Below are 11,435 nucleotides of genomic sequence, written 5' to 3' on the forward strand. Positions count from 1 at the left end.
AACTGGTGCACAGCCCAGGCAACCAAGTAAGTACTCATTGGCACAGATTTTTTGAATATCGTCTTTATCCATTTGTTCTCTAATATAGCTGTTACCTGGAAAATAAAAATATAGGGGAAAATTAATGAAATGTTTACAAATGAAGCATTTCTGTAAAGTAAACAAATGCCTGTTTGTTTGTTTGTTTGTTTGTTTGTTTGTTTGTTTATTGATTGATTGATTGATTGATTGATTTGTATGCCGCCCCTCTCCACAGACTTGGGGCAGCTCACAACAAAACGAAACAGTTCATGACAAATCTAATAATTATAATTTAAAATATTTAAAAAAAACCCATTTACTAAGCAAACATACATACAAACATACCATGCATAAATTGTATATGCCCGGGGGAGATGTCTCAGTTCCCCCATGCCTGACGACAAAGGTGGGTTTTAAGGAGCTTACGAAAGGCAAGGAGAGTAGGGGCAGTTCCAATCTCTGGGGGGAGCTGGCTCCAGAGAGTCGGGGCCGCCACAGAGAAGGCTCTTCCCCTGGGGCCCGCCAACCGACATTGTTTATGTCTTGTTATGAATCTTTTATGTACAGAATGAAATCCAGAAATTCAATATTTTTCATTGTTAAGGTTCTTGGACTATAGAGTTGCACCTAATTCAGTTTTCTGTATCTCTCTGTTTTTGCCCTTTGGATTTCTGCCCCCCATTTATAGCGAACGAAAATGATCTCTTTTCTGTTGCTGGAATCTTGCTGAGCAGAATTTTCCGAATGATTGCTCTTGCTATTTTGCAATATATATTTTTTTCTTCTGAATATAATTTTTTTTTATTAAGGAAGTTAATTACAACAATTGAATGTATGCTAAACGTGGACAGGAAAAAGAATGAAATGCAATAATAAAAAGTGCATCAAAAAATGAAAAATAAAACAAAGAAAAATATAAAGAAATGACTTATAACCTTTATCACAAGGACAAACAAATTTAATAACTCTTCACCCACTATAACAGTGGTGGGTTTCAAAAAATTTTTACTATTGGTTTTGCTTGGTGGGCATGGCTTAGGATACTGCAAAATCTCCATTCCCACACCACTCCTGGGGAAAGTTACTTCAAAATCCTCATTTCCTCCCAATCAGCTGGGACTCATGAGGCAGAGAATAAATGTGAGCAGAGACAGTCGGAGCCTATTTACCTAGTTCCCCAAACTACTACCCACCATTGCACTATAAGGTTAAACAGATATCTCTTCATCATATATCTCATTTCTTACCTATAAGCACATCCACAAAACATAAAGTTTTCAATCATAGATTCAATAAATGATTCCCAGAAGAGAGAGAAAGAAAGAAAGAAAGAAAGAAAGAAAGAGGAAGGAAGGAAGAGGAAAGAAAGAAAGAAAGAGGAAGGAAGGGGAAAGAAAGAAAGAAAGAAAGAAAGAAAAAGTAAGGAAGGAAGAGGAAAGAAAGAAAGAGGAAGGAAGGAAGGAAGAGAAAAGAAAGAAATAAAGAAAGAAAAAGGAAGGAAGGAAGAGGAAAGAAAGAAAGAAAAAGGAAGGAAGGAAGAGGAGAGAAAGGAAGGAAGGAAGAAAAAGGAAGAAAGAGTAAAGAAAGAAAGAAAGAAAAAGGAAGGAAGGAAGAAGAAAGAAAGAAAGAAAGAAAAAGGAAGGAAGGAAGAGGAAGGAAAGAAAGAAAGAAAAAGGAAGGAAGAGGAAAGAAAGTCTTATTTTAACCTTGATCATTAAAACAACTGTATTCTTTCCTTTAATATTACCAGTTAATTTGCTTCAACAGACTGAAACTTTCATTCAATCAAATATTGGTGTAGAATTTTACTTGTCTTTATTCTGCCACATGGATTTCGTCAAGGCTTTAACAACCTTTTTGGTAAATCCAGGAAAACCCTCAGCCAGTTTCTTTTCTTTTGTATATCCAGTAAAGTACCCTTTCTAAAGCATTCTCTTGGCTTATCATTTGAGGTTCTAGATTTACAGACTAACAGTATGGATATTATAACGACTAATGTCTTTCTTTACCTCCATTAATATTTCCAACATTATAACATTTTGTGCCATATTGTAAATTCTATCTTCAACTAACATCAAGAACACGCTTGTATTTTTTAAAAATCCTGCTTACCGTAAATCTTTAGTGCTCTCTAGGATCTAGTTTCTAATGTCATCGCTTATCTTGTGTTATGACTTGTAATAGCCAGGATAGCCAAAACAAATTGTTTCTCACAGTAAGTTATTTCTTTTTTTAAAGTTAATTGTAAAACCTTATATTAAAAATAAATATTAAAAATAAATTAACTCTTAATCTTCTTACAGATTCCTAGAGAGGCCCCACAGAGGCTTCTCCCTGCCTTTTCCGGCCCTGTTTCCTCCCAGGAGATTCCTAGAGAGGCCACACAGATGCTTCTCCCTGCCTTTTCTGGCCCTGTTTCCTCCCTTGAGACTCCTAGAGAGGCCCCACAGAGGGTTCTCCCTGCCTTTTCCAGCCCTGTTTTCTCCCAGGAAATTCCTAGAGAAAATGGATGGATGGATGGATGGATGGATGGATGGATGGATGGATGATGGATGGATGAACAGATAGACAGATACTGGTAGATAGAGATAGATGATAGATAGATAGATAGATAGATAGATAGATAGATAGATGGATGGATGGATGGATGGATGGATGGATGGATGGATGGATGAACGGACGGACAGACGGACAGACAGACAGACAGAGAGACAGACAGATTGTATACATACCTCCACTGGCATATTTGATAGGGCTTTATATTCAGGTTCATGAGTGATAGATATAGAATACGTTGCTTTTTTGTTAGGTTCATCAAAGCAAGGAAATGATTTCCGTGCATCAGTTGGCTCATGATCTGTTGCTGCTATGTATCTTTGGAAAAGAATGAAAATTAAATTATTACATGTGAATATTTGGAATAATTTGGTAGAAGAGTGGGGACAATGCTTACTTATTTCATTTGAAAAAAAAAAAGGTTTCAGATACTTAGGTCACATGTCCAAACAGCTAATTCTATAAAAGTAATGTTACTAAACTTACAACATATATTGATTGTAGTAGTTGGAGAATGGATGGAGAGACAGATTAATTAATCAACACATAAAACAAACAAGATTGCAATCAAAAACCAGGCGCTAAGGTCTTTCAAGTGCTCTGTGTGTATGTGTGTCTGTTTCTTTAGAATAGGTTTTAGTAACTTGTCAAAACAGCCAGGAACTAGTATATCCAGGGGTGGGCAGGACAGGGTGGAATGCAGTTCTACTGGTGGAAATGAAAATGCGTGTGCAGCTCCAGATGATTGGCGGCTGTCACTTCCTGGATTACTGGTGTTGGCTCAGCTCTCCTTTTTTCCCCTCCTGCTGCTGCTCTTCTGCACTCCTTGCTTTTTTGCTCTTTTCTCCTTCCTGGCCTTGGACAAGCTTCCCTCTCTACAGCCCGGCTCCCCTCCTGCCTCACACGGCCTCCTCCCGCCTGAGGTGCGGGGAAGCGGCGCTGGCAGCATTTAATTATTTATTTATTCAATTTTTATGCCGCCCTTCTCCTTAGACTCAGGGCAGCTTACAACATGTCAGCAATAGCACTTTTTAACAGAGCCAGCCTATTGCCCCCACAATCCGGGTCCTCATTTTACCCACCTCGGAAGGATGGAAGGCTGAGTCAACCTTGAGCCGGTGATGAGATTTGAACCGCTGACCTTCAGATCTACAGTCAGCTTCAGTGGCCTGCAGTACAGCACTCTACCTGCTGCGCCACCCTGGCTCATATTATATTTAGGCCTCTGGTAGCACCCATTTGCCTAGCTACCCAGCCTGAGGCGGGAGGGGGACTCAGGAAGGAGAGTGCGGGAAACGCAAGAAAATTGTCACCCCAGGGAGCGACTCTGGTAAGGTTGTAAGTCGAGGCCTATAAAAGCACTATGAAGCAGTACATGTCTAAGTGCAATTGCTATATGAATTTTTTCATCATCCACAGCATCTTTCACTTCATCATTCCAAAACACCATTCTTTTTCATACTTCCTATTAGTAAATTCTACATAAGATCATTATTTTCATTCTGTTTCAAATAACTTCCATGTTTTTGTTACTGATGCCTTTTATCACAAGCCATCACATCAATCATACTTTTCAATTTATTCTTTGCCCTGTGTACATATGAATTAAATCACATGCAATACTGAAAACAAATACCGTGTTTCTCTGAAAATAAGACACTGTCTTATATTAATTTTTGCTCCAAAAGTTGTGCTACGTCTTATTTTCGGGGGGTGCCTTATATTTCTCAAATAAGAAAAATTCACAGGCAGAAAAGCTGACACCCCCAAAGAAAGTGTACCGTACGGTACACTGATTACGGTACGGTACCTGTCAGTATGGCACCCACACACACAAATGACGGCACTTATATGGTGCAACAGTATACTCCCACTATTGCAGCTTCCAGCCACCAGAGGAACTATAGTCTATGCACTGTAGTGGAGACTGTAATGGCGGTGAGACAGCAGCAGACTGTGTCTGCTGTACTGGATGGTACAAAGCGATGGAAGGGGCCAGCAGGGGACGCCACATTATTATGGTACCGTTATGAACAGCTTTGAATGGTACCGTATGTAAAATTGGCTACACCTTATTTACACCTTATTTTTGGGGGGTGCCTTATATTAGGATATTCTGCAAAACCTCTGACATGCCTTACTTTCGGGGTACGTCTTATTTTCGGGGAAACAGGGTAGATATTTTGAATATGGAAGAAATAAATGAGGTTGTACATTCGTTTCAACTCACAAGTTGCTACATTTGACTAGATAAGTCTTGGTTTGGGGAACACCTACAGTTCTAAACCAAATAATATTGTCCAAGCTTTCCTTACACTACAAGTCTTAGAATTTCCAGCAAGAAGATAATGAGAGCTGTAGCCTCAATACATTTCATGGGTGCTAGGTTAGAGAAGGCTGATGTAGACAAAATTAGAAATATGTTCCAAAGTACCCATTAGTACATACCAAAAAGTGGTGAAAGCACGTTTTTACATTATTTAACTTGCAAGTACATGACAGCTTTGTTAGGGTAAAAGGATTCTTTACTGATGCTGTTACTAAGTACATATCCCTTAATGGTTTTGAAAAGAAGACTAAGATCAACAAATGGATAACTTGCCTTTCAACTCCTTTTCATCTATTTAGCAGATTGCCATAAAACAGATGTTCCCTCTCCATTAATTGTCACGTGCAGGAGGGACTTGGCCACACATGAATAATGAGAGCAATCCTGCTTTTTTTTTTTTTTAGTTAACAGTCTGCACTACCGATTCTGTGCCCACAATCCTGGCTAACATCTTCATTTACTCTAAATTCCTTCTTGCAGTTGTAAAGTTCAATGTTTCTTCTGATTTTCAAATAACTGTCCATTGCCCAAAATACAGATTGGTTTATGGCTTGTGCTGGGAGTTGAAAGAGATAGTGCTAACTAACTACCTTACAAACATATATCCTAGGTCTAGAAAGCTTAGAACTACGGCGCCTAAAACACGATTTAAGTATTGCCCACAAGATCATATGCTGCAACGTTCTACTGGTAAGTGACTACTTCAGCTTCAACTGCAACAACATAGGAGCACGCAACAGATTCAAACTTAATATTAACCGCTCCAAACTTGACTGTAAAAAATATGACTTTAACAATCGAGTTGTCGAAGCGTGGAACTCATTACCGGACTCAATAGTGTCAACCCCTAACCCGCAACATTTCTCCCTTAGACTATCCACGATTGACCTCTCCAGGTTCCTAAGAGGTCACTAAGGGGCGTACATAAGTGCACTAGTGTGCCTTTCGTCCCCTGTCCAATTGTCTTTCCTTTCTCTCACTTATCATATATATTCTCTTCCTTTCATATATCCTCTCCTCTAAGTTCACTTTTACCCTTATATATATTACCACATGTCTATTTTTCTTCCTATGTATTTGTGTATTGGACAAATGAATAAATAAAATAAATAAATAAAATGATTAATACTATGCCAGTACTAACATTGTTTCATCAATCTACATTGTTTCCCATTTACAATTCTGACAAAACATGGGAATGAAGGATGCAACTCACTCAGGTTACAACTTCCAGGCAATATATCCGACTAGCTCTGGATGATGCGAGTTACAATCATACATCTGGAGACTTTGAGATTGGGAAAGGCTGGGCTAGGTATGGAACAATTCCAAACCTTTGGTTTAAAATTTATTGTAGTTTTCCTGGAAACAAGTAACCTCCACTGTGATGAAATGAATTTCCAATTAAACAATAGCTTGTAAGATTTTTGGAAACAAAAATTGGTACATTTCTACCGACAATGCAGCCTGTTATGAAAGCCTGCAAAATAGAATTATGTTCACTGCAGGGAACTTGCAACCACAGCATCCTTAACATATGGCTGTCCAGCTTTTGCTTAAATAGGTCCTCCCTGGAGTGCTCTATTCCATCATCTGACAGCTCTAAGTTTCCCTAATGTTGCAATTTCCACTCATCGATTCTAGCTCAGCCCTCTGGAGCAGCAGAAAGCAAGACGATTTCAAAATCTGAGTATTTCCCAAAGCCTCGATGTCTTGAGTGCCGAGACCGAGAGCTAAAAAATTCAGAGAATAATTTACATATGAAGTTACATACCAACCAGGAAATAGTTGGACTGAAAAAGGGGTTTAAATGGATCATCTGTGCCCTTATTATGTCCAAAAGACTATGACTACCGCTGCCGATAAGGTCCCACAGAGTTGGCCTTCTCCGGGTCTCGTTGACTAAACAATGTCGTCTGGTGGGCCCCAGGGGAAGAGCCTTCTCTGTGGCGGCCCCGGCCCTCTGGAATAAACTCCCCCCAGAGATTAGAACTGCTCGCACCCTCCTTGTCTTCTGTAAACTACTTAAGAACCATCTATACCCCCAGGCATGGGGGATTTGAGACACCTTTCCCCCAGGCTTATTATAATTTATGTTTGGTATGTATGTGCTGTTTGGTTTTTAATTATGATAGGGTTTTTAGTTTTTTTAATATTAGATTTGTGCCAGTATAATATTGTTTTTTATCGTTGTTGCGAGCCGCCTCGAGTCTTCGGAGAGGGGCGGCATACAAATCTAATAAATTATTATTATTATTATTATTATTATTATTATTATTATTATTATTATTATTATTATTATTATTATAAAGATAAACCCAGGGCCCCATATACTCAATGGATTGAAGACCTGATTATATTTGCACCTATGAATGAAGTGCCTATAAGACTCTCTATGGACAAGTATAATGAAACATGAGACTCAAAATACAGTAGGGTAAAAACAGGTATAAAAGTATTAGAAATATACATGTACACTTGAATGATATTTGTACTAGATAAGTATGTGTAGTTGTTGACTTTTAACAGTTCATTTAGTGAGTACTTCAGTCTAATTCTGCTGCCAGCTGCCTTGAATTTGGCAGTTCGAATCTCACCATGCTCGAGGTTGACTCAGCCCTCTCTCTTTCCTAAGTCAGTAAAATGAGGACTCAGATTGTTGGGGTCAATATGCTGACTCTGGTAAATCATTTAGAGAAGACGATGAAACACTCTGAAGCAGTATATAAGTCTAAGTCAGTGGTTCTCAACCTAGGGGTCAGGACCCCTTTGGGGGTTGAAGGACTGTTTCACAGGGGTCGCCTAGGACAGTGTTTTTCAACCAGTGTGCCGCGGCACACTAGTGTGCCGCGAGACATGGTCAGGTGTGCCGTGAAGCTCAGCGAGAGAAAGGAAGAGACAGAGAAAGAAAGAGAGAAAGAAAGCAAGAGAGAGAAAGAGCGAGAGAGAAAGAGAACAAGAGAGAAAGAAAGCAAGAGAGAGAGAAAGAGAGAGAAAGAAAGCAAGAGAGAGAGAAAGAGAGGGAGGGAAGGAGAGAGAGGGAAAGACATAGAGGAATGTAGGGAGGGAGAGAGAAAGAGAGCAAAAAAAGAGGAAGGAAGGAAGAGAAAGAAAGAAAGAAAGAAAGAAAGAAAGAAAGAAAGAAGGATGGCGAGAGAGAGAGAGAAAGAAAGAGGAAGGGAGAGAAAGAGGGAGTTAGAGAGAAATAGAGTGAAAGGGAGGAAGAGAGAGAGAGAATTTTTTTGTCCAACCTTTTTTTTAGCCGCCTCCCCCCCCAGCTCAATGTGCCCCAGGGTTTCGTAAATGTAAAAAATGTGCCGCAGCTCAAAAAAGGTTGAAAATCACTGGCCTAGGACCATAGAAAAAGACAAATTTCCCAGTGTTAGGAACTAAAGATATTGGTCTCACATTGGTCTAACACCTGGCAACTTCAAATATCAACCAGCAAATGTTCTACCCTCCACATCGGCAAAAAGAATCCGAACCTCATATATAAACTGAACAAACAAAATCTCACAGCCAACCCACACTCAGTATACTTAGAATACTAATATCAAATGATCTAAGTGCCAAAGCCCACTGCAACAATATCGCCAAAAAGGCTTCTAGAGTTTTTAACCTGATCCTACGTAACTTCTACTCTGGCAATCTCACACTACTCACCAGAGCCTACAAAACTTTTGCCAGACCCATCCTTGAATACAGTTCATCTGTCTGGAACCCACACCACATCTCGGACATCAACACCCTTGAAAATGTCCAAAGATACTTCACCCGAAGAGCCATTCACTCCTCCACTCGAAACAGAATACCCTACGAAAGCAGACTATCAATCCTTGGTCTTGAAAGCTTAGAACTACGACGCCTAAAACACGATCTAAGTATTGCCCACAAGATCATATGCTCACAAGATCATATGCTGCAACGTTCTACCTGTCAATGACTACTTCAGCTTCAATCGCAACAACACAAGAGCACGCAACAGATTCAAACTTAATATTAACCGCTCCAAACATGACTGTAAAAAATATGACTTCAGCAACCGAGTTGTCGAAGCATGGAACTCATTACCTGACTCAGTAGTGTCAACCCCTAAACCCGAATGCTGGCTAGGGAATTCTGGGAGATGAAGTCCAGATATCTTCAAGTTGCCAAGGTTGGGAAACACTGCTTTTCAGCATAGAGAATATTGTTTCCAAAAATCTTACAAAGTATTATTTTATGTATCCCCCCCCCCCCCCGGGACAATATATTTATTTCTATCATAAATGTCTTTGCATTTTGTTCTTTTTCTTTTAAAACCAATAAAATTGATTTTCTTTTATGCACTAAGACGTTGAGATTTTCCATAGCTTAAGATCTTATGTCATAACCCGATGGACACCCCTACTATGAAAGTCCTGTTTCTGAAAACAACTGCACTTTGAAGTTGTGATTAGTAAGATAAGAAGCAACAACCAAATTGCTACCGTACTTCCCCGAAAATAAGATCCTGTCTTATATTTTTTGAACCCTGAAATAAGCACTAAAAAGCCCAATTGGGCTTATTATCAGTGGACGTCTTATTTTGCAGAAAACTGTGTATCTAGCCTTTCAATGATACATTTCTACATATCTAATGCTATCTCAACTCTTAATCTGGATCCTGCCAAACAATTATACATAAGCATAGCTTACAGACAGCAAACGGAAGAAATTGTGCATTAAAATAAAATTAAAAAAAACAAGGCTTCCTGAATGTATTTTCTACAAAAAAAAAAAAAAAAGGCCATCATACGATAAATAATGAATTTCACTTATAATATCATAATATTTTCAATTAAATTACACAGACATATATTTCCTGCCTTGGAACATTCTGTCTAACAATATAAAAGTAAGGTTAAGAATAAGGTAAAGAATTCAATAGAACAAAAGCCCAAGAAATATGTGCTTATTTTGTTGCCTTTGAATTCTGTAAATATGTAGTAAGCTCATTAGCAAATATAAACCATATTTCCATCTATCTCCGGGTTGTACTTATCATTATCCCATTATTGTGTTCCTTAACATACATTATACATATATATGTATGTATATATGTACACATACACACATACACACGTATATACTGTATATATACATGAAAGATCAATGTTTGGTGGTAAGGAAACAAAAGGTGTAAGATTGAGAGAGAAAGAGAGAAGAACCTCGTGCAAAAATTAATAGCGCAAAAACGAGAGAGATTTACTTGGTCTTTCCATTCTCCTTATAGCTTGTTCTATAAAATCCAACCAGGAGCCATTCAAACAGCCTTTGAACTTCATAGTCAGGGAATAGTTGCTAGGAGGCAAGTCCTCTTCTGCTTCTATCACCACATATTCGTTTGGTTGGTAGCCAAAACAACGCTTTATCCCAATGGCCCGTCCCGAAGATGTCTTGAGCTCAGGCATTCCCGTGATCTTTGTTTCTCTCAGGTGAAGCCACAAATGCCTGGTGGTCTTTTCTTCCAAGCCGATGGAGATAGTTACCATTCCGGTGTAGACCTCAGCTTCCATCTCAGGAGTCAAGTCTAAATCGTAGTGAAGTGGGCGGACATAGCTGGGCAGCCTGAAATCCCTCCAGCCTCCATTTTCATCGTTTTGGGCACTGCAAATCTCGCTGGTCCCCGAAGGATGCGTGGTTGTGGGTGGTTGTGTTGACCCATTGACTTGCCCATTGACTTCTGGAGGAGAGCAGGCCTCGGGTTTTAACCCTAAACCTAATCCGAGTCCCAAAATTACGCCCACAGCAACTACCACTCCGCAAACGATGGCCACGTGTTTGCCTTTCATGCAATGCATTTTGTTTGACATGTCTTCAATATCCAGTCCTTGCATCTGTGCTTAACCAAAGTTAAAAGAGACACATCAAGCAACAGTGCTGTGACTTGCTCGCTCGCTTCTCTCTCTCGTTGGCTGAAGGGACTCCGCTGTACTTAATAGGCTGTCTCTTCCTCTTTCCTGCTCATCTGCTTTCGTTTGTCTCTCTCCTGTTTCCCTCCCCTACGTTCTGTTTTAACCCCCCTCCCACTTTAACCCCCACCCCACCAAAAAAGTTTGATTTTTTTTTCTCCCAAAGGTCTAAGACTGGTAAAGCAGGAATCGTTTCAGGAGAGAAGAAAGAGGAACAACGTTGTAGCTGCTCCTCTTTGCCTTTTTAAGCAGCACAACCCCACCCCCAACTCCTCCTGTTCTGGTCAGAGTTAAATATAAAACAGTGCTCTGTTAATCAGCAGTTGGAGATGATCAAATGCCAAAACTCCGTCAGCAACTTTCTAAAAGAAAGCTCACGGCTCCAGAGGCGCAGCCGATCAAAAACCTTCAACCTTTTTCTCTACTTATACCTTTCTCATAGCAAGGAAGCTTACGACTTGATAACACATATATTAACATCAGCAAGGTTGGTGTTTGCACAAACTTGGAAAAAAGAAAATACTGTATACCAAATGAAGAAATGGTGATTAGGAAAATGCTAGACTGTGCTAAATTAAGTAAATTAACATATGCAG

The 11,435-nt window shown here is 39.5% G+C and overlaps 1 protein-coding gene across 1 annotated transcript in view; it reads right to left on the reverse strand.

Moving 5' to 3' along the window:
• The window catches only part of ENPEP (glutamyl aminopeptidase), a 66,811-nt gene extending 55,960 nt beyond the window's left edge, over positions 1 to 10,851 (reverse strand). Inside the window, 4 exon segments of the mRNA XM_070757882.1 lie at positions 1 to 95; positions 2,754 to 2,895; positions 10,137 to 10,185; positions 10,188 to 10,851. The exon segment at positions 1 to 95 is cut by the window's left edge and continues 37 nt beyond it. Coding sequence (XP_070613983.1) covers positions 1 to 95; positions 2,754 to 2,895; positions 10,137 to 10,185; positions 10,188 to 10,764 — 863 coding nt within the window. The 5' untranslated portion in view covers positions 10,765 to 10,851.
• Between the last annotated feature and the right edge of the window lie 584 nt (positions 10,852 to 11,435).

This window comes from Erythrolamprus reginae, chromosome 7 (assembly GCF_031021105.1).
Source record: "Erythrolamprus reginae isolate rEryReg1 chromosome 7, rEryReg1.hap1, whole genome shotgun sequence".
Lineage (NCBI taxonomy): Eukaryota > Metazoa > Chordata > Lepidosauria > Squamata > Dipsadidae > Erythrolamprus > Erythrolamprus reginae.